This window comes from Aspergillus vadensis (genome assembly GCF_003184925.1).
Source record: "Aspergillus vadensis CBS 113365 unplaced genomic scaffold BO88scaffold_16, whole genome shotgun sequence".
NCBI classification, from domain to species: Eukaryota; Fungi; Ascomycota; class Eurotiomycetes; order Eurotiales; family Aspergillaceae; genus Aspergillus; species Aspergillus vadensis.
In genome coordinates this window covers 1-21,876 of record NW_020292054.1, presented here as the reverse complement: position 1 = coordinate 21,876, position 21,876 = coordinate 1, and the positions used below count along the sequence as shown (strand labels likewise).

Sequence of the window (21,876 nt, the reverse complement as noted above, 5' to 3'; positions counted from 1 at the left end):
CCCTTCTGGGCTCAAGGGGGTGGCAGTACTTCAAGCGTGATTGCGTTACGGAAGGTTCTGGGCATTTCACTCCGTGTGTAGTACCATCTACTATAGCTAGAGTTGAGGCGCAATTTTACGTGTAAAGCAACAGAGCAGCAAAAATGCAGACAAAACGAACACGAAGATGCAGCAAAAGAGTGGTTGTATTGGCTATCTAGGTGCGCGCAGCGAAACAACGCGAAATGATGCTTTGCGTGGGCGGCCTGCGCGCCAAGCACGTTACTAAGCCTACATGAATGCCTCCACAAATAGTATATAACATCACATTCTAGTCAAACAAACACGTCCATCTCCTTCGCAAGATAAGCCGACCTGTCATATTCGGCCAGCAGTATAGCGCCTACACATTCCTAGTATATCCCCCACAGCACCGGCTCACTCTTTACATTACCATTGCAATCCATGTTTCCCTTTGCGCCGATCAGCCCATCCCTAGCAAATTTGTCGATAGCATCGTTGATAATATCAATGACATCCTGCCCGCCGACCTTGAAATTGACATTTCCGTTGGTTTTAGTAGCCTCAACGCCAAAGTGACAGGATGCGTGACTGGCAATCTCGCGCTGGTTATGGCCGACAACCTGGGTCGTCCAGCTAGTGGATGCATCGCCCTCAATGTTCTTGATAATCTGGCGGCAGTCTTCTAGCTTTGGTGATGCATCGCTAGTTTGGTCCACAAAGGTTGACTCACCGCACTCATCTTTACCAGGCGGGATATCGCAGGGCCAGTTCGGGCTTGAGTCCTTGTCGGCCGTGTCCCAGGATTGAAAGGCGCGGGCGGGGCTACAAACAGGAATCCGCATGAAGCCGGGCGTTGTAACATCCACGTCTATGAGATCGGACATGGTGCCGTGGTTCGTTGGATCTGCTATGTTAGCGCCGTTCTCCCTCCCGTTAGCTATCCAGGTCCGGACAGAGCCCTTGACTAGCTCGTTGGTCGTGATGCCGTAGTAGCTATTGTCGCCGGAGATGTATTCGATTCCTTTGGGAGCAGAGAATTTGCTGTCTTTGCAGACCGTTTGACAGGGGCCGGAGTCGTTGATGATTCTGCAAGTACAGTCAGTCGCATCGCCATCCGGATATGCGAGGTAGTATTGCCGATTGTCAACGCAGACAGCCGTGGCATCAATGGTGTCGTCGTCCAAGTACTCGCTGATGTCCGGGTCATCGTCGCAAGACTGACCTGAATCAATGATAAAAGTATAAGATCCAGCTTGGCGCCACAATGCGGGCAATGCAAAGCCAACGACGCATTTATTAATATTGGCAAGCAGCTCATTTTGGGTATTTCCAGTATCAGGGGGGTCAGTATCCCTCTTACCCTCGATGAGCTTGCCATCTGATATGAGTTCCCAGAGGGTATCAATGTTCGTGTCGTTTCCACCGAAGAGGTCAGCCAACGCTAGCGATGTGACATTAGACCAGCCCCACACCACTTGCCCTAGATAGGCAGAAAATTCATCTTGTCCCTCCGGCGACCATTTGGGCTTACTAGCCGGAGGTAGTACATCCTTGGCGGTAGTTGTACCTTGTCCAAGGAGGGTCATGGTTGTGTCCTTTGTATTGTCCAGGGCGCTGCCAGAAAACCAAGCGTGGTCCTTCAGCATTGTGTTGAACAGCGGCCCTGCAGTGCCCAGGGCGCCAAGAGTGATCATGTCAATAAGGATATTGAGCCAGGTGTTATCATCTTCTGGTGGGATAGGCGCAAATTTGTTTTCCATATCATCCAGTGCTGTACCGACAAGGGCAAGAGAGTGGAATAAGCCAGTGTAGTATTCCGTGTACATATCGTGAATTTGGGCCATTGAGTACAGGATGAGAAAGGCTGCGGGGCCAGAGTGGTCTCCATTTGCAGCGTCTTCGCAGCCAATGGAATTGCAGCTCGAGGGCTTTATACTATCGCAGGCCTGAGCCTTGAAATAGGTGGTACTCTCAACAGATTCCATGAAAGTCATATGGCGTGGGCGATCGGTGTCCTTCCAGATTCGAATAATGTCACGCCACGCTGTATCTGTGTCCATGTTCTTCCACCGCTCTGAGGGTGTGAAGTCGAATAGATTTGCAACATTATCGTTACTGCAGTTATACGAGGTCCAGTTTCCGGTACGCGTTTGGTCAGTCTTAGGGTCCTCCCCTGCTTTGGCAAGCTGGATGAAGTTGGCCCAGCTTGTCGCCGGCTTGGGAACATCATGATAGGTTTGCAGGTCGCTGGCCCAGTCAGAGGTTCCACCCAAGCCCCAAGCGCTATACAGGGTGGTGCGGGCCCTTTTTGTGGCGGTGCTCATGTAGCCGACCCATTCATCCTTATCGTAAATGAGAATGTCGCTATTGCTGGTCGTGTCGACATAGCTTTTGACGACCCGAGAGGAATCTTTTATGATATTATCAATTTCCGCGCCAGCAAGGTAACCTGCTGTATTAGTACATTCGCCCTTCTTCGCGTCAGAATTCAAGCGGTCGCCAGTGTAAAGGCAGTCCGGCCCCCAGCAATTTGGGTCTGCCATCTTGAAAGAACGACCGTAGCTTGTCACACCAACAATAACCTTTGCGCCGGGGACACCTGCCTTGGTAATCATTGCCAAAGACTGTTTAGTTTCTGTCAAATTCACCTGGCTGCGCAGACAATTACCCGTATCACAGCCTTCCTGTGAGTTGCTGTTATGCGCATCCCACTGGCCGTGAAGGTCATAGGTCATATAGACAATGTAGTCGACGATCCTAGCCATCTCCTTTATGGGGAACTGCTTCAGGTACCAGTAGGATGCCGGTGCGGCAATGGAGACAGACTTTCCCGGCAAGAGATTTTTGAGAACGACAAGGAATGCCAGGTAGTTGGGACCGTCTTCCTCCGTCCCAGGGTCATTTTCAGGGAGGTCAGGCGCCCCTGGATATTCCCAGTCGATATCGACACCATCAAGGTCATTGTCCTTGATAAAGTTGGCAATATTCGTCGCCATCGTTAGCCTGTTCGCCGGTTTGACACCATTACGGAAAATCTTGTATGTTTCAGGCATGGTTGAGAAGTCCCACCCACCAATCGAAAGAATTCTCTTAGCTCCTGAGATTCTCTTGAACTCGCCAAAATTGTAGGTGGACAGTGTATCCCCTGTCTCAACCTCCCAAGAGTCGGTCAGTGTTCCGAAGCCGAAATGAAGGTGCGTGTATTGCGAGGTATCAATCTGCGAAGCATCCTGAAAGAGGCACTTCCTGCTGAGGCAGTAGCCTTCATAGTAGGCGATTTTGACATCCCCAGACCCAGATCCTTTCACAACATCCATCCCACAATTCGATATACAGCCGTAGGTTCCTGGCTCAGCCGTTCCCGGGGCCCCAGTGTTTGTATCAACGCAGAAGTCCGCAGTTATGCCGCATTGGCCCCATATATTACAGCATGCGTTGAGCGGACAAGGGTTGAGATCGGCAATATTCGAGCCATTCGTTGGCGGGATTGTGCCTGGCTTTTGGGGACCACACTGAGCGTTGGAGATCTCTGCGGGGAAGGGCGGAGTTCCTTCACTCAAACACATAACCGTATCTTTGAACAGAAGCTTGCAGCCATTCCAACCCCAGGTGTCCTTGTTAAGATTCTCAAGATCATCGCTGCTCAAACTGTATTCCGCAGCGAGGCTGTCGCAATTGTCATCGGCCTGGACCTGGTATGCCCTACATGAGCCGTCTTCGTTGGGCTGGGGACGAAAATCAGGAAGATTTCCATCAGAGCAGCAAACATGCTGCTTAGGCTTCAACGTGGAGCAGAAATCATTGCCGGGGTTGTACTTCGTGAAGTCAGCACCCGAAATGCCGCATTTCACTGCCAGATCTGCGCAGCTGTTCCCAGCGTCAACCTGTACAGTTGTACACTCGCCACTCCCCCTTGTAATTATCCTCCGAACCAGATTGCGCCATAAGTCAGTGGCATTGGCCGCGGTAGTGTGGTTGTCATTCAGGAGCGGCGTAGTGAATTTCACCGAGCCCGCAAGCTTGACAGATCCGGGGAACGATAAGCACGTCGCATTAGCCCAAGACTTGATTGCACTTTGTATGGGAGCAAAGGTTCCATTGCTCGTCGCCATAATACCGAATACATGTGTGCTATCATAGCCTTCCTCACAGAGCTGCATAGCTAAGCTAGGGGTGGAGATAGCAAGATTGCCAAGATTATCCTGGAAGAGCTTGAGCGCAGACTCGCCGAGCCCTTGTTTCAGCAGACCCTGGCCAATATACAACCCGATTGTAGCTTGACCAGACTGACCGTATATGATAAATGGCCTATCAGACTTGCCATGCTCTCCATCGGCATAGTGGCGCATCTGCCTAACAATTGACCGCAGCCCAGCACCCGCCAGACCGAAACCCTCCTGCCACCACCCAAGTTCAAACTGAACATCAACGGGCTTGCTAGAAGTAACATGAGTTGTAGTCGCTGGAAAAGTGGCAAAGTCCGGCCCGTATGAAGAGCAGGCCTGAATGCGGTGGGTTCTCTCCCAATCATCAACATCGTCAAACAGGGAGAAGTCATAGAAGATCGTTTCCTTGCACTTCCGGATCTGCTTGAAGCCCGAGTACACCGACCAGTTCCCCGTATTGGGCCCAGCATCACGGCAGCGCTCAGGACAAGCGGAAGCACCGCTATTGTAGCTCTGGCTGGAAAAGCTACGGAAGCCAGGGCTTGCGATAGCTGAAGGTGGCCATGCGGTCAGCACGAAGGCTGTTGCCACACCGAGCCAAGTGAGGGCCACCATGGAAAAGGAATAAAGATAGAGAGAACCTTGATGAAAGGGAAAAAAAAAAAAAAAAAAAAGAAAAAAAAGTAAGGAAAAAGAGGAATAGATAGGAAAAGAAAAGGAGATGTCTCAAGGCAAAGACCGTGTGTGAATGAAAAGAGAATTTAAGGAAAGACTGTGTGGGCTGTGCCGGAAGGAAAGAGCGTGACTGAGGTAGATGTAGAATCATGGGAAGGAGAAAGGATACTGACAATGGGAAAAGTATATACCATTTATATAAGAAACAATAACCAGGATTCCAACATCGAGCACATGCAAGTCTCTTGCTTCCAAAGCTCCGAAAGCGGATTTCACGATCATTCTCGACCGGGCGTTGCACGCGACCCCCCACGGTGTTCATCTTGCGGCAGGGACACATAGCAATCTAAGACATACCATGATTGCTGATTGGGTAAGTATCTATCTTGCAATTGTATATGAGTGGTGGCTTCTCGCGAACCGACACCTTAGTTATCCTTGGCGCAATTTCTCTGTCAGCTCGTAAGTCGAAATTGTTGGGGGTAGAGCGGCGGTATGACGGGTGGCAGTAGCGCGGGAAATTCCCCACAACTGTGGAGGGCGAACTTCCTAATCCGATATTAGCGCAGGGTAGGGCGATCCTTAGATAGACCGGAGAGAGGGAAAAGGGCGGGTAGAATATATCGAGCTGGAAAGCAGTCAGAATCGCGAAGGAGACTACCCTTGTGAGAGAGAGGAGAATAGATGTGTATGGATCAAAGTTGATGAAGGATCTGTTCTGTGTCTCGCTATAGTGAAACTCCCAAGATTGACGTTTATCGATGAAAGGAGGTCCAGTAGTGTTCCAACCCACTTGAGAGGACTTGGCAGGCATGAAAGGGTCTGATATTTCCCCCTCTACCGTCAAATCTCCTATGTTCTGTAAGCTGTGGGTACTTATCTTGACCGTAAACTCTAAAAGTTGCATTATATTTGTAGGCACGGTCCGGCGTGGAAAAGATGGGAATGATCGGTGCGCACCGGCCTCCGTGATATCAGCCCACACTAAGGCCAGGTAGCGGAGGTAGGACTCAAAATGAATGTGATTTGCAGGTAGTGGGTGTGTGGTGGAGGCCAAGACAGTAGTATAAGCTAGTGTTAAACCGTTTAGTGAAAGTAGCCTTAGAGAGATCACTTGTGATTTACGTAGGTTGGATATCGCACATTGTGTTAAGAAGATACCCTTTATGTTCTATCGTTATTGAATAGTTGCGGTGAGTTTCAAGAGAATCATGTAATTTTCACCAAAGATATGCTGCTGACTATCGATTCCTTGGTGCTTTTGAAAGACGATAGGCGTAAGCACGAAGAAAGTTTATCCATGTTGGCCCGAGCTACACATCAGCAAAATATCTATTTACAAGATGGCAAGGCCCAAAGCTCCAATTACAGTTAGCATTCCACATACACCGAGTATAGCCGATTGTGTAGCCCCATTCTCCTCTTTAGGACAGTTATCAGGGGGAACCGGAAGGTAGCAGAAGCGCTGTTGCTGAGCGGCAGCCATGCTCTCGGCCGTATCCTCGTCTATCGCAATGCGACATGGGTCCGGGGTAGAGGTTGTAGGACTGGCAGTTGTGTTTTCAGTAACGACACATGTGTCCCGGTGTGCCCAGTTGAGCCACGAAGGAGAACTCATGACTGTATCGGTCACATTGATGACGATTCCGTTGGGGCTTCCGGGGCAGCTTTTATTTGCGGTAGCTGCGACAAGGTCCACCTCCTTGAGACTGGAATTGTTGATATAGAAGCCCGCCGTCCAATGGTAGTAGTGTTCAGAGACTCCATCACTATCATGGCGGTGGGTCAGCGCTTCCACATTGCAGCTTTCCCAGCTCAGCTTCCATTGAACCAACCAACGACCGGATGTGTTAAAGCTGTTGTCGAAGTAGTCGTAGACGAAGTAAGGGTCTGCGCTGCCCGACCAATTTGTCCACGAGAAATCATGGACCATAGATAATTGGTTATCAAAATTCAGCCCGTCATTGCTTTTGTAAATGTAGTAGGATAACTGGAGGTTGAGAAGCTCTGCCCTTTCCGTGTTCTGCACAGCAAAGACGAATGGGAACGACTCGGCTGGTGAGTATGAGGCATCGCTTCGAGGAAACACCAAGTCAAACTCGACCGCAGGCGAGGAAGTGATCAAGGCTCCGAGTACTATGAGCCATTTTAGTTGGAGAAAAGGCATGGCTGAGGGATTTGACGGGCCGAGCCAAAAGCGGACGTTGAGAGACTGGAATAGCGAAGCTAGAACCAGGAGAAACACGTTGACCTTGCTCAATAGTACCGTCCAGCTCTTACGGACTTCCGGTGACTAGTAGCAATGAGGCAGGGAATATTGAGAATATTTGTAAAATATGTGTGTCGGGGGAGGGAGTGGAATAGGGGTCCTTGGCAGGTAATCTCCCGACCCCTGTCGCCCGAGACTAACTGTAGGTCTTGAAAGAGCACGAGCGATTCCTCCGCCCGAGCTAACAGGAGATAGCGCAGGTCCGTTCTTGGATTTGGGTCAGGTCATCGCCTCCGTCAAGGTGACATGGCGCGCCAAGACGATCTAAAGAAACATCGGAGCGGAGCGAGGAACCATTCAAGCCTCTGTTTTCTGGGCCAAGCCTTGGCGCTGCGGGCAACGTTACATTCGTTTTCCATAAAGTGCGCCAAATGGTCCCTGGCTAGTCTTTTGCACTGGTCTAGCCTTATAAGGTAGTCGTAGCCAATGTGGACAAGGCGCTAAAGGAAAGCCATGATCCCAGCCTTGCCGGCTGCTTCCGCTCCTTCCTTACCACATTGGGAAGGTCGCTATTGCTAATCTCGCTTACAATGGTGCTTGGTTAGTTCATTATGAATTTTCGCCTCCTGCCTCACGATAATATCGATTGGACAACTGATCCCTAGCCAAGGAGTGGTTACTACGCTAATGTAGCATACACATCACATGTACCCTACATGCTCTTGATCAAGGTCATCCCCGTATCAAATTCTGATCATGCGCACTATGGTCTCAACCATTGACTGAGCCGTTATAAACTGAATGTCTTGATTTAATGGCTAGTTTCGTAGACGTTGCCCCCACCAGTCCATTTAGCGCAGGAACCATCACCGACGCTCCACCATGACAGATAGCCGTCCATTTAGTCATGTAGTCTGCGGCCTACAGCGCAAGTACAGGGTACAGATGATAAAGACCCAGTCTAACAATCCCGGTCTTCGGCTCGCTGATTGACAATGAAAAATGACACATTCGACGTGGTGGAACAGGTCGACTGGAGTCAAGCCAATGGTAGTGGAATGGTTAGTTGTGTCCAGATGAGTATATAAGCCAGTGTATACCCTTCAGATGTTGCTGATCATTACCTCATTCTCTTCAACAACCCTATATAGGAGGCTCATATCGCCCTAAAACTAGCCCAAAGACGCCGTATTCATACGAAGAGAAATGCAACTCAAGTACCTCACTGTCGCCGGACTTGCTCAAGGCGTAGCCTGTGCGCTGTCCAAACGTACAATTGAGTGCTCCTTTACCACGGATGCTAGCAAAGGTGATACCTGCGATAGCTTTGCTGATGTTTGGGGGCTATCTGTTGAGGGCCTTCAGCAGCTAAACCCTGGTATTACCTGCCCAGATCTTGATACGACCAAGTCGTACTGTGTCATCGGAACCGTCAGTGACGATGCACCAAGCACCATGTCTACGACAACGATATCTTCAACTACGACGTCTAAGTTTTCAGTCCCAACTCCCAGCACCATCACAACCACCACCGCAGCTGTGCCTACCAGTTCGCCTACTATGCCAGGCATTGTCGATAACTGCGATGGGTTCTACAAGGTCGCTTCTGGCGATCATTGTGACACTATCGCCGAGACATATGGTATTACCACGGCTCAGTTGTTGAGTTGGAACAGTGAGATTAATGATAGTAAGAAAGCCCTACCCGCCCATTCTTTTTATTGACGACGGGAGGGACTGTGATATTTTGTTACTGACATGCAACTCATCTAATTAGGCTGTTCAAACCTCTGGTTAGACTACTATATCTGTATACACGTCCCGGGATCTACCACAACCACTCCTGAAACGCCCGAGCCGACCGAAGACCCGGGTTTCAGTCCGACTCCCCAAATGCCCGGCATTGTCAACAACTGCGACGAGTATTATAAGGTAGCATCTGGCGACAATTGCGAAACTATCTCTAAATCCTATGGCATTTCCATGGCCCAGTTCAAGAGCGGGAATACCAAGGTCAACGATGGTATTCATGCCTCTCACATTCGTTCTACGCTCACATTGCAGTAATCTAACAAATTCTATCTTAAAACCCAGACTGCTCGAACCTTTGGCTTGACTACTACGTCTGCGTACACATCCCCGGTACAACCACCACAACGACGGCAGCCCCAGACCCCACGAACGACCCCTCAAGCCCGACGCCTCAGCTGCCGGGCATAGTCGAGAACTGCAGATCCTTTCATCTGATCAAGGATGGAGAGAACTGTTGGTCCATCTCTAATGAAGCGGGAATCACACTTGCGCAACTGCGCGAGTGGAACACGGAGCTTAATGCAGCATGCGATAATTTGTGGTTGGGATACTATGTCTGCATTGGTGTTTGATTACGCCCTGGCGTCCACATTTGAAAAAGGGTTTGTCTACCCATAAGTTTGACTGCTCTTAGTATAGTATAGGATTTAAATGAATTAACCAAATGATTGACTGCTTCCTCCGCACTATGAAAACAAAACCGGAAACACAGTCGCAGATCCCAGGGCCGCCCCATCTGTAGACCCGCCACGGGCCGAGCCGCTTCCTTGAATCCAAGCCGTGGCTGAACGTGGAAAATCAGGGTCCTTCCAAAATTGGCTTAATACTATTCCACGTCGTATCTATGTTCATTTTCCTCCACGCCTTGAGGGGCCTTAAGCCAACAAAATCGTAAAGAGTTCGGAATAGAGAACTGGGCAGCGCATTCTCTAGATAGATAACGAGTGGCTTCTGACAATTTAGTCGGTTTTCGCTCATGTCCGACGCTGGAACTGTGATTATTCCAGGTGTGTAATAGTAGTTCCACTTAGCTGAGTACTTTAGGTCGCTCTTCTAGGTTGTGTAGATTGATTGAGGCATTATCTCTGATCTGGTATTGTAGTATCCACTTTTTGACTATTGATGTTCAAGGAAAGCATGGACAGATTGATATATATTCCGCTGATGCGAGGTCTCATATTTTCTCTGAATTGCCATAAGACTTCAACTCTCTGGAGCCTTGCGAGCTAATATCAAATAAAGTGCCAGCTTCACAGGATTACTGAGGAAGCCAACACCAACCACTTTGTCCGTTTCGGCGTGGCACCAATGTCCAGTGAGCCTTGATGTCGGACGGAGAACGGTGGCGTGGCAAGGCTCTTCGCAGTCTCCTGAAAGCTGTTGGGAATAAAAGGGGAATGTGTAGGAATGAAAATATATCCTGCCTTGAGCAGAATGACAATATCTGTCTGGCTAAATGCATAAATTCTATGTGGCAGATAAGACCCAGTATTGAGGTATCTAATGGCAATTTATTTTTGGATAACAGTAATTGATCTTAGTAATACCAATATAAAATGGCATCCAAACTTGAGATTCAGATACGAATAACTTGTACATAGAGCCATTGCATCCTGCGTAAACTTGATAGACCTGGCTAGTATCACCTGCTAATATAGCGACGCTGAGGGATTCCTTCGCCTAATATTATGACAGGCATCCCGTGCAAAAAGAAGGCAATGTTTAAACTAGTCAGACTGAGGTCCGTAGACTCTAGTTGTTTTCAATGCAGCAATGCTAAATCAAGTCTTCCTTGGGGGCTGGTTCTCCTTCTTAATAGGCTGATGGGAGAATGGAATGTCGCCGGACTTCGGGGTTCGCTTAGGCTTCGAGTACTCCTTCCGCCAGATGTTGAATGCTGTCACATACGGACTCTCCTCATCGATCGGATAGGATGTGGCTGAGTTGGTATATCCAAGGCCCGCAAGATCCACTAAATAGAGCCTGTCTGCCCGAGCATCGTAATGAAGGTAGCTTGGGTGTTGCTCAGTCAGTTTGTAGTCATTCTGGCGCATGAGCCTGCCAGATAGTCAGTATGCGTTAGTTCAGGATGGAGAATGCCCTTTCTTTTCTGTAGCAGGATGCGAAATTAACTTACTCCAATAAATGCGCTAGTTGCTTTCTGATACTCCTGCGCTGGGTATCGGTAAGCTCCTCTAGGATATCATCAACGTTCTTCCCAGGAGGAAACTCCATAACGATGAACTCAAGATACCCTCCAGGAAAAGGCATCCAATGAGGCTGTTCGTGGGTCTCGTGATTATGATACTTCGGCCCATATCCGTGTGTAGACAGAAGGTCTATAGCCTCTACTTCATGGCAGTAGTGCTGTTCAGCAACCTTCAAGGTCTTGTCCAGATCTTCTATGTCACAGTCTTCCGGGTCAAGTTGATAGCGTATCTTGAGCAGGTACTTTTTGTCCTGTCGCGTGGCTATTGCTAGAACCTTGCGCTCACCAACTTCCGCATCGTCATCCTCGGTCAGCTGCCTCACCACTTTGAAATCTTCCCCCTCGATATCGAAAATTCGGTCTCTGAAACTGAAACTCCACATGGTTGAACCACTGTATGATACGGTACTTGTTTCAAGAGAAAGGTAAGCATTTATGCCCTAGGCACATGGAGGTGTGGGACGGGGGTGTGGGATTGAAGGATGGAAGTTGGAGACGGGGGAGCGACGGGGTGGAAACTCTTCGGTGTTCGTATGTGAGTCACCACCCGCCTTCATTCACTATGACACTCTACCAAGGTCATTATAGGTACGTCACTATCCACAGGTTGCTTCATATTTACCATTACTTATTTCGATTCTCATAATGTCAGCTGACATTTTGAGAATTCTTTCATTACGTGACTGTAACCTATACGCCCAATCAAGCTGGCCATTGTTGCCCAAATTGACTCATTTCGCGCTCTGCCAGCCTTCATGCAACGCATATATACTTCCCGACAAGCCATGATACTAACCATATTGCCAGGAAATAAAAACAAAGGGGGTTTTTTTTTGAAAAAAAGCCATATTCATCCACCTATTGCAATCGCTAGAAGAGGCATGGATTATGCTATGGATTTAATGAACAGTGAAAGGGACGATTTTATCATTGACTACCAACGCGGAAAAAGTGCGGTTCTGCAAGGCATCCTGAATGCCATTCCTCCCGACAGAAGCCCTTTCTTCGCACTAGACACAGTCAATGAGATATCCAGTGTCCAGGAGATTGAGGTCTTGAACCAGATATGGGGAGCACTGTCGGTCGTTACGCACGAGCCAGTCGTCCCAGTTATAATTCAGGTACGGCTCTTTGCCTGGAGAACAACCAAACTTGCCTGAACATATCTGAAATCGAGACTTACCACCACCAAGGCTCTGCCACAGAATCGTTTCTCGGAGCATGCTCTCCTTCAAACAGGCCTCATTGACATTACATGGTGCATCTTCGGTCATTACTCCTTAGGGGGACGCAAAACGACCTGTTACTGCTACCTCCGAAAACGTGACATATGGCCTATCCTTCTGACGAGCATGGTATTGTCTCAATCAGTTAATCAGACTATAGCTAGGTAATACGGATTAGAGTGTATCGCTTATCATCCCCAGTCTGCCTAGGGTCACACAATTGGATGAAGGTCGGCCTCTTACTGATCTTGTCGTTGCTATGCAACTTGTTGGTAGATTTGATGGCTACTATAAAAAGATGGAGTACGTAAACTCTGAGAAATCTGAAAATCGTTTCTGGCTAAGATGCATGCCTATCTAATTCCAAGTACTCCCCCTTCCTCCTACTAGATTATCTTATGAAAGCAGAAATGATCAACTAAGTCAATGAACTTCTGAATTCAACGCAGGCAACCCAAAGACTAGCTCACAATGCAAAACCTCATATTCAGGAAAGGTATTTCGAGGGATCAGCTCTTGCTGATTTCTGTCATTCCGAGGTTCTATGACATTGAAGTTAGGAGGACCTCCCTCTCAAATTAGGTGGGCTTCTCGATCGTCGGATCATGGTCTGCCTTCGAGTAGTCTGGTTATACCGTTAGTACAAATTCGAAGCACAAACAGACTACTACTTACTAAACGTTTGCCATACCTGGCAGGGTAGTGGCTCCTTTCTTCATCAGCGCCCGCGATGACAAGAGCCAGTAGGCATTCCCGGAGCGATAGGGCACTAGATGTTGAGACAGAGCTGGCACTTATTGGCTGAGACACGGCAAGGTGGGTGTTATCGAGCCTTTTCAAGAACCATGTATACTCATAGACCGTATAGATGTCATATCTGCAGTGATGATCATCCATGTATCGAGAGAGCTGGCCTATTCATTCAAGAACCTGGGTCAGAATACTGACTTAAACCACCCAGCTGAAAATAACTGAGACTCACCAAACTTTCGAGCTGTGAAACTCTTCCAAGTTTCTTCCTTGCCTGGCTCGAACGCCCAGTGCGTCTTCACCTCGTACAACACCCCTAGCTCATTTGCCACACCAAAGGTCTCGTTTGGTACAGCGGGCATAAAGCGATAATGGTTCCCACAATAGGGATTAGACAGAACCTTTACCTCTTGGGTGAAGTTCTCCCAATCCAGGAGTTGGTCTCTGTGGAGTCTGAATTGTGAGCCGCCGGGTTTCAACGTGCGGTACTTCTCTCCGTTGCGTAGGTGAGGTACAGACGCCCAAATTCGCTCAAGATGGCCGCGTGGCAGCATGTTATTGGTCATCGTGTCGTTCTTCCTCGACTGAGGAAATCTCCGTTTCGGTTCTGAGTTCGAGAGACTTAGCTTACGGAAGCACGAGGCGCAGTAGCTATTGGAACAAAAGAAATGATCAAAGGTCTGCAAGGAGAAGAATCATTTGCCCGTGATTTTATATAGACAGTGCTATTCATATGTAACTATTCATTCTAATGGATAGCTTCACTGGAAAAGTATTCACTTCATCTCCATGTATTTTCATTGAATATTTCTTATTCCATCATCTTCATTAGAGCACACCTATCTTCTCAATTCAATATTGAAGGCCTGGTTGATACATGATGACAGCCAAATTCAACCTATTCTACGCGGATGCCTTCGTAGAGTGAAACTCAAGGTGCTTTGCGATACACGTGTAGATAATTGTTCCAAATGACGTTTCCGATGAGAAAGATGATAGGATAAGTAGTAGTAGCATAACGGGGCTCGACTAGTGGCCTCGATCTGCAGGTTATTTATTCTCTAGGCCGCTCGAGATCAGTCTATGTACAAAACGTTAAAATATGACAAACCATGGTGTTGACCATGGTCCGTAACTCGCCATGCCATGCCCCTGACAAAGCCTACAGGTAGTTCAGTCGTATAAAGTCATCAGGCAACGCTGTACAGAATTAGAATATTAGGGACCAGCATCGCAGTATGAAGGTTACGAATGCAACTCTTTTTATGGGCGCAATAATCTACTCCAGGGCATCCATTTTTAGGACAGGCCTGATAATAAGGAAGGCGATACCGCCACACCAACCAGGCCTCATCCGCACCGGCCCCTGCTCATACCACATCTACTACCTACCTTAGAAGGTAAAGATCACGAACGCGATGAGATGCTTGTTGTGGCGGCCCGAGCGCTAATCACGTGACCAAGCCTACATGGATGACTGCCTCAACATCAACCGACGACTATATTGTAATCTCCGTTAAGAGGCGATATGCCTTTACATAATTGAGATGGGTGGTTACTATTCATATGTCAATACAGGTAGTGCAGCTTAACATGAGTATAGGTCATCTCGCAGCATACATGACGGACCCGGAATTGCAGGCTGGTTTTCTCAGCACATACAAGGAAGGACCACTCACCTGCCAGCAGAACCAGACAGTCAATCAATACTTGTCAATTGTTGGTAGTGAAGCTTGACCTATCCTCAAAGAAGCATTATTTTACATCGGCATTCAAGCGGCAACGTATAATGTAACAAGGACGACTATAAACTCTAGAGCCCCGCCTGTTATTATCACAGCGGTGAATATACCTCTATCATCCCTTTTTTATTCTTAGAATAAGTCCCTTAATTTGAAGCCATCATGACACCTCGCTGGTTTGGACAGGAAGAAGTCAGCCCAGGCGTCGTCATTGAACTCGAAAAGCGATGGCGCGTGCTGAGCCAGAAGGAGGAGCATGAGTTTCAGGGCAGCGAACAAGACGATCCTCGGTGGAGTGGGCCATCGTACGCTTGCATTCAGCTCAATGTACAACAAGTGGGCTCTAGGATCACTCCCCCAGTAAATGGATACATGAGAATCTACAAGCAAATTCCTACGGAGGAGACTGTAGCTGACCGGCCCAAGGTCCGGGCACAGCAAGCTAAAACTGTTGTTCCACCTGAACTTGGAGCTTACCGCCAGCTAATGGACAAGGGCTCGTGGAAACTCTTCGGTGTTCGTATGTGAGTCACCACCCGCCTTCATTCACTATGACACTCTACCATGATCATTACAGCTACATCATCATCCATAGGTTGTTTCATACTTTATCAATACTTTGTCACCTGACAGTATAAGAATGCTTTCAATACGTGACTGTAACCTGTACGCCTGATAAGGCTGAAAGATGAGTATCGTGATCAAATTAGTATACGCTGTGATATTTGAACCATGGAACATCAGGTGGGCAATAAACGCTCCCGTACTTTAGCAAGCTTATATATATGTTATCATAGCGCCGTACCGTTCTATAATCGGAAATTCAGCATGTATAGAAGGGCAACTACAAAGCCAACCAGTAAGCATGACTGCATGCCATCTTGATCGCATACCTCTTAGAAGCGGCTTTACATCACCCCGATGCCTGCATCGGAAAATAAATGGTGCTGTAGTTAGCATGATATTCTGTTCATCATCATTTCTAGATAAGACATTGTTTCAGCTTATCAAGTGGAGATGCTTAACACTCAATATTTAAGAGTTATGTAACCTAGGCTGCTCGTTTTTTCCCAGAGGTAGTTGAGCAAGGAATACATTGATCATAACATGAGAAAGGAAGAATAGAAAATTTACGTGCAGTGAATACTCGTTTGCACGCCAATCATAGGACTTGATATTCGCATATGAATAGAATTGTCGTCGGGAAACAACGGCCATAGTAACTTACTCTCTGTGTTGACTTTGGGATTGCTGCAACCACCTTCTATCACCTCCTACACTCGTTCAGGTAAAGATAGAGGCTTTTTGTCGACCAATCGAAAAGATGGCATACCTTCTCCTGCCACATTCGCACCGGCGTTGCATTTGGACCCCGCTCCCCGAGCTCATAAATGAGGAGAAATATCGGACGGCGAGGGTCGGGGGCTCCGAATACCTATTAAAACCCGAGCAGATCGTCAGTTGGACCAACTTTGCGGATGAGGTCAAGAGCCTGGTTGCTCCGTTTTGTGGGACAGTGCACGATTTCGCCCCTATTGTTCCCAGTGAAAGCTTTGGTGTCGCGAACGAGATCGGGGTGCAGGGACGTTTTGTTCAGAACGCCTTGCACCCCGTGGGTGACATCGTCAAATTGCTGAGGTTCGGTGTCTCCTTTGGCGATTCCCAATGGGGGGTGCACCGGAAGAAGGACGACGAGGGCGAGAAGAGTAGTCGCGTTGCAGGTCGAGGAACGACACTTTTCCCAGATATTGTCGTGGTCGAGAACAAAAAGCACCATATCCGTTCACTGGCCGAAATCAAGACCTACTGGGCATTCAAGCCCCACGAAAAGCAAACCTGGGATGAGTTCTTGGCTGACAAACTCGGTAAATCTTCAAGTGCGTCCGGGGCGTTTCAATTCGTACCTTCACTAATGCTATTGGACACATAGGCCAGCTCGCGCGCTATATGGATGATCACTATTGCCGTTTCGGGTTTTATACCACCTATCAACAGACGTGGTTTCTGAAACGTGTAGATGACACCCATTTTGCTGTGTCGGAGCCCATCAGTGCAAGCGCCACATCGACTGTCAGCGCAGTATCTCTACGAGAATGCATTCTCGCTACAGCCATCAGGGCAACCGACGCGAGAGGAAGCTATTATGGAGTCAGGCATGGGAAGGAATTAGTAAGTTGTAGCATGCTTGTGCATGGAATAGTTGTTGACTGAACAAAACAGACTGCGCTGGGGCATACGTTTACCAGGTCCTCGTCGCGCATTGCAAAAAAAAGAAAGACAGAGATTTAGTTACCACGCCATCTGTCCCCTGAAGAATTCTTTGAGCAAACAAGCAGTGTAAGTTAAATACTTCCTGATTCATACTACTGCCATCGGAGCTAACAAGTTCTATCTTAGCTTCTTCATCAATTGGTTCATGGCGATTCATGTAGTCACGCCCCAGGCCTGGACTAAACTCCGCTACTCTAGTTCTGGGCTCACCAAAGTTCCCGACTCCCAAGACTTTCGGTACTCGTTTCAGAGTTTCAATGGGGGCACAGAGGGTTGGGAATGGTGATATGATCAATCCTCATACAGGGAGTCGACAGTGTATACCTAGTCGTGAGGTATTGGGGTCTTGAGCCTGGGTTGTCCAGCTCAAAGATAGCATAGCCGACAAATGGGTTCGTTGAGGCGACGGTGTGGATGATATCTGAAATAAAGGCGTAAGCAAAACGATAGGATTGTCATGCAATAAAAGCAGAGAATACAATGAGAATTTCTTTACTACGAAAGAGTTTATCTTCGCAAACGTTTGGCCGCTGCTGATATTAATCATATGAAGCTTCATTAGTGAAAGTGGCAAGGTCTAAATCTAGGCGAGACGATTTTTCGAAGTCTATATATAGCCATTTACAAATAGCTCTCCTATGGCAGCGATTTCAATGTTTGTTCGCAATGTGGAAGGTGCGAAAACAGACAGGGTTATCGTCGTCAAACAGCCGAACAGTCAGTGCTCGACTGAGGGATTCCCTGTTAAATGGACCCTGACTTGGGAATGGATTATCCCTGGCGGCGTTCACGACGAGTCAAGGAAATCGAAGTATGCGGGGTCGGCATGCAATGTGCCAGACCTACTCCGTTTCTGGAGGTCGAAGTCGGCAGCGAAGGATTCCTTGAGATCAGGGTCCATCTGAAGCGGGTAGGTGCGTGATTCTGTGAATTATTGCTCACCCAGGTCTTGGGCCTCATTTCCATCATCAGATAGCTCATTCGCAATTGTATCATTTGCATCGCAGGCTGATATGCTATCGCTGCGGCAACTTGACCCTCGTATAGCATGGCCGTTCTCAACAGATGTCTGGTCGGTAGGATTGGAAGCGTCAACATCGACACCGGACAAGTCCTCCGGTGTCTCAATGGGGACTATACCAGCCCTATCTAGGATAACAGAAACATAGTCTACCGGCGCCTGTAGAATAGTTTTCATTAGAGTTAGTGCCTTCTCGCTGTACGGTTTAGAAATTGCCGTAGACGGCTCCGTCAGAATCCACTCCAAGAGATCTTTGTGTATTCTGTCCAGGAAGCAGATGTACTGGGCTTTCGCATCCCACGGCACATAGATGTACAGCCCATCCGTTATTTCTTCGATGTGTATCTCGCCCTCAGAGACTTTCGCTTTGATTTCCTTCCCATCCTGCTGTAGATGTAGTTCAGAGGTGATCCCATCGGTTTCGCGAACATCGATGTTCTTCAGTAAGTCGTAAAACGACGCTTCTCCGTCCACTATTCGTGGGCTTTCATATTGTACCGCGATTTTAGTATGGAGTTAATGAATTTGCACGTCCTTGCAATTTTATTAATAGAGCTCACTGCAGCAGCCCGTAAGCCTTCTGAGATATCTTTTGATCTGGAGACGTCAGCGACCTGTAAGAGTCGCTCGTATGGGAGGAAATCTCCTTCACGCAGGACGAGATATAGCGTGTCTCAATGTTAGCCCATTCGATGAAAGGCTCTAGCTGCAATACCTCTTCAGTACTAAAGTCAAGGAACAGGGCTTTGTCGAAGAAATATTGTGACAGATGTTTTCGGTCAGATATGGTGAAGTCAACTGTAGAGCTGCGCAGCTCTACGACACCGTTGGGATATCTCACTGGGAACTCTCTACTTTCGAGTAGGCTAGTTGAGCTAGGAGGATCTTGCTCACTCTGTAGGTACGAATTCAGAAGCCAGATGGTATCTTTGACCTCGTTGATAGGTGTCATCCCGCGTCTCTGCTCAAGAAGCTTGCTGTACACCATTTCCGCTGTCAATGTTTGAACACCTAGTAGCTCGACAAAGAAGTTTTGCAGGTCTTTGTAGAGGTCCTTGAGCGTTACGATCCCTCCGGTATTGGTGACAGTCGACCACAAACATTGCGATGGACTATGCCATTCACCTGTGGCTTTCCCGTTACTATAAATAAGTTTCCTCAGTTCGAAGCGCCGCCTAGAAGCTGTAAGTTTCACTGCCATCGGGCGGCGATATAGATGGCTTACCGGACTTTTACTGTAATCTCCTTATTCATCTTCGGGCGGCATTTATCTTTTCTCTGTACAGGATTAGGATTCTGTCGGGATTGTCGCAGCCCTCTACAGATGAAGATTGCAGCTCGTTCAGTAAGTCGTTCAACCCAACGTTTGGTATACCTAGCGTTTTGTTGAAGAGCTTGGCAAGACAACTTCCATGCTTCACGTCGTTGTACTTCCATTTTAGAGGGATTTTGCATTCCATGGATTGGGGCGCTTCCCACAAGCAATTGTCTGAGGACTCCCGATACGGCCCTTCTTCATCATCCATTTTTGGTACGTGAATGAGTTTTTGAGAAGCGAAAGCAGTCCTAAGTAGACAATCAACATATCGAAAACTCCTCGAATGCACTTATATTATACCGAAGAATTGAACGATAAGAGTCTGGTGTTGAGGACTCACTGTACTGAGCCTGGATGCGTGCATACAGATCGTAGACACGCTCGGTCTCATTGGGTGTTGTATGATTACCATCACTAGATTCCTTGATAGACTGTAGAGCTCGCAGGTAGGCTTCCAACTCAGATTTTGGATAGCCGAAACCCAATGCTTTAGTCATATCGTTGAGTTCAGGAAGCCAGGAATTATTCGTTTTAAGCCATGGGAAATCATCTTCATCCAGAAGAAATTTTCTGAGATATGAAATCTCAGGAACCGGGATATATGTCTCGCCCAGAGAATAGCTTGATTCACTCTCACAGACAACCTTAAGTTTCAACAACTCATCAATCAGTTTGGGTTTTCCCAGGAGAGCAGAATCGAATTTCCAGTTCTTGACCAAGAACCCTACAAATTTCTCAGGATGATGCTCGGCTATGAAGGTACACTCTGGGCTCAACCGGTTGGAATCTGTAATTGGAATGGTGTTGCGGACTTGCAGTGACTCTGACAACCACGTCATCCATGTCCGGCGTTCCCCAATTGGCTTTATAGGGCGGGGTTCCATATAGCGACTATGTAGGATGTAAACGCCCGGCCTTGAACTCTTCCCGGTCCCGTCAGGTTTCGTCGGCGTCAGTAATTGCTCGGCACTGTACATGTCCTTTCCAGGAAAGTAAAAAGTATGTGAATCCGGCTCCTGGTATCTGTTCTGCTGGTCTATGAGATCCATGTCGCTGTAGAAATGCGCAGAATCAATTCGGCGGTCAAGATGGGCCATAAGGTAGAGAAATTCCAGCTGTGCTCGAGAACCGTCGAGGTCAACCGTTCTGTTGTAATCGGTACGAATAACAGCGTCTCGAACCCGAGATACGGATTCTTAACACCAAGTTGACTGAATAGTCTTTCTCGGTCGGGGTTCTTCTCAGCTCGCGGGTCTACCAAAGGCATGTTCACTTCGGGGATGTGGTAACCGTTACAGTGAGAATGGTAGATGCGATGGGTCTTTATGGAGGTTGAAGATTTCCATTCGCCGTTAGTCAGGGGGATAATAGCAAGCGCAGACACCGATTTGGGCCTCTCCTGGTAGGCTGACATCAGGACCCTAGCCACACGCAAATGCCAATCATCATCAACACTGAATGATCTTATCAGTGAGTCGTCGCGGCTAAGATCCTGGCGAACCCTTTCCAGGAACCCATAATTGCTCAAATAAACAAGGCCGTACCCCATCAACAATTTCAAGTCTCTTGGACGATACTTAGGGGAGTGGACGAGAACTTTCCACGCGACCATGAATACCGACTTAAAGCCAATGTTATTTTCTCCAACATATACTTGGACACTAGTTTTTGAACTGTTTCCAATATTGCAGATCGCGATCAGGTCCTCTGGCGTGAAGCCACCCTCATTACACTCGAGAACAATTTGTCGCGGGTAGACGCGAAATGAAACGTAGGGTGCTTCCGAACGGGATTTGGCCTTAGAGTAACTGTTATCATCGGCATTCTGTAACAGCTCGAACACAAACCGAGCACTACTATTATAGACGTCTTTGGCTAATCTTGGATGCAAGTCATATGAGCGGTTTTTCCATTATGAGAGTCTCGGGGGTCAGGAATCAAAATTCATACGTCAACACAGAAGACCCTATCGACCTGATCTTCGAAAAAGCTCTTGGGAGGCCGATTCACCGGTTACTCCGGTGTCTACCGAGTCATCTTCAGCACAAGGAGACCCACAATCTCGCAATGCTGATGAAAATATACGACACAAAATGAAAAATGTATGGTGCAAGCTTAGGGTATGGAAATAGGGCTGAATCAGCAGATGAAATGTATGTTATGAATGAGTATGCCATATCGTTACCCTTTCAATGGCTCATTTGTTGTAGTCTTCCCTTTTCAATGTGCTCTATAATATGTTTTGTTTCATCCAGTTTGCTTGGTGAGCTACTGCTGCCTCCTTTCGCGAGTACCATTAGCATTGGCGTATGGCTATCCTTTCATATATATAGACTTAAGGCTTTAAAACATTGTTTGCTACGGCCCTTACACGGGTTACTATGATGCAAGGTACTGCTCGCCTATATCAACAAGCATAGTTTAAGATACTATTACTGTTGTGCCTGGCCGCCAATCTCTTCTCCACATTGGTT

At 47.8% G+C, this 21,876-nt stretch overlaps 8 protein-coding genes across 8 annotated transcripts; 3 read left to right on the top strand and 5 right to left on the bottom strand.

Annotated features, from left to right (window-relative positions):
- Positions 1 to 181: 181 nt before the first annotated feature.
- BO88DRAFT_405933 (chitinase) lies at positions 182 to 4,851 on the bottom strand. The gene has a single exon (XM_025707026.1). It carries the CDS (start codon positions 4,782 to 4,784, stop codon positions 393 to 395), a length of 4,392 nt encoding a protein of 1,463 aa, XP_025561290.1. The 5' UTR covers positions 4,785 to 4,851; the 3' UTR covers positions 182 to 392.
- Positions 4,852 to 6,002: 1,151 nt separating this feature from the next.
- BO88DRAFT_405932 (uncharacterized protein) lies at positions 6,003 to 7,279 on the bottom strand. Its single transcript, XM_025707025.1, has one exon. The coding sequence runs from the start codon at positions 7,009 to 7,011 to the stop codon at positions 6,181 to 6,183; it is 831 nt and encodes a 276-aa protein (XP_025561289.1). The 5' UTR covers positions 7,012 to 7,279; the 3' UTR covers positions 6,003 to 6,180.
- Positions 7,280 to 7,978: 699 nt separating this feature from the next.
- Positions 7,979 to 9,540, top strand: BO88DRAFT_405930 (LysM peptidoglycan-binding domain-containing protein). The gene is made up of 3 exons (XM_025707024.1): positions 7,979 to 8,743; positions 8,831 to 9,076; positions 9,148 to 9,540. The coding sequence occupies exons 1-3, from the start codon at positions 8,260 to 8,262 to the stop codon at positions 9,435 to 9,437; spliced, it is 1,020 nt and encodes a 339-aa protein (XP_025561288.1). The 5' UTR covers positions 7,979 to 8,259; the 3' UTR covers positions 9,438 to 9,540.
- Positions 9,541 to 10,562: 1,022 nt separating this feature from the next.
- BO88DRAFT_391041 (uncharacterized protein) lies at positions 10,563 to 11,533 on the bottom strand. Its single transcript, XM_025704985.1, has 2 exons — positions 11,003 to 11,533; positions 10,563 to 10,923 (listed from the first exon to the last, which is right to left on the bottom strand). Exons 1-2 carry the CDS (start codon positions 11,455 to 11,457, stop codon positions 10,647 to 10,649), a joined length of 732 nt encoding a protein of 243 aa, XP_025561287.1. The 5' UTR covers positions 11,458 to 11,533; the 3' UTR covers positions 10,563 to 10,646.
- Positions 11,534 to 12,845: 1,312 nt separating this feature from the next.
- Positions 12,846 to 13,616, bottom strand: BO88DRAFT_465158 (uncharacterized protein; the record flags this gene model as incomplete). The annotated part of the gene is made up of 3 exons (XM_025711395.1): positions 12,846 to 12,925; positions 12,976 to 13,214; positions 13,283 to 13,616. The coding sequence occupies 3 exons, from the start codon at positions 13,614 to 13,616 to the stop codon at positions 12,857 to 12,859; spliced, it is 642 nt and encodes a 213-aa protein (XP_025561286.1). The 3' UTR covers positions 12,846 to 12,856.
- A 1,338-nt stretch (positions 13,617 to 14,954) lies between these two features.
- BO88DRAFT_454980 (uncharacterized protein) lies at positions 14,955 to 15,320 on the top strand (the record flags this gene model as incomplete). Its single annotated transcript, XM_025710843.1, has 1 exon — positions 14,955 to 15,320. One exon carries the CDS (start codon positions 14,955 to 14,957, stop codon positions 15,318 to 15,320), a length of 366 nt encoding a protein of 121 aa, XP_025561285.1.
- A 796-nt stretch (positions 15,321 to 16,116) lies between these two features.
- BO88DRAFT_343977 (uncharacterized protein) lies at positions 16,117 to 17,003 on the top strand (the record flags this gene model as incomplete). The annotated part of the gene is made up of 2 exons (XM_025703215.1): positions 16,117 to 16,657; positions 16,723 to 17,003. 2 exons carry the CDS (start codon positions 16,117 to 16,119, stop codon positions 17,001 to 17,003), a joined length of 822 nt encoding a protein of 273 aa, XP_025561284.1.
- Positions 17,004 to 17,994: 991 nt separating this feature from the next.
- Positions 17,995 to 21,579, bottom strand: BO88DRAFT_416453 (uncharacterized protein; the record flags this gene model as incomplete). The annotated part of the gene is made up of 7 exons (XM_025708250.1): positions 17,995 to 18,568; positions 18,645 to 19,259; positions 19,310 to 19,380; positions 19,407 to 19,650; positions 19,703 to 20,548; positions 20,584 to 21,282; positions 21,461 to 21,579. 7 exons carry the CDS (start codon positions 21,577 to 21,579, stop codon positions 17,995 to 17,997), a joined length of 3,168 nt encoding a protein of 1,055 aa, XP_025561283.1.
- Positions 21,580 to 21,876: the final 297 nt, after the last annotated feature.

Bases quoted from the DNA above. Each gene is read 5' to 3' on its own strand.
- BO88DRAFT_405933 (XM_025707026.1), bottom strand. From the start codon at position 4,784: ATGGTGGCCCTCACTTGGCTCGGTGTGGCAACAGCCTTCGTGCTGACC.
- BO88DRAFT_405930 (XM_025707024.1), top strand. From the start codon at position 8,260: ATGCAACTCAAGTACCTCACTGTCGCCGGACTTGCTCAAGGCGTAGCC. The intron at 8,744-8,830 runs GTAAGAAAGCCC...TCATCTAATTAG, and splicing joins GAACAGTGAGATTAATGATA to GCTGTTCAAACCTCTGGTTA. The intron at 9,077-9,147 runs GTATTCATGCCT...CTTAAAACCCAG, and splicing joins GAATACCAAGGTCAACGATG to ACTGCTCGAACCTTTGGCTT.
- BO88DRAFT_391041 (XM_025704985.1), bottom strand. From the start codon at position 11,457: ATGTGGAGTTTCAGTTTCAGAGACCGAATTTTCGATATCGAGGGGGAA. The intron at 10,924-11,002 runs GTAAGTTAATTT...ACTATCTGGCAG, and splicing joins CAACTAGCGCATTTATTGGA to GCTCATGCGCCAGAATGACT.
- BO88DRAFT_405932 (XM_025707025.1), bottom strand. From the start codon at position 7,011: ATGCCTTTTCTCCAACTAAAATGGCTCATAGTACTCGGAGCCTTGATC.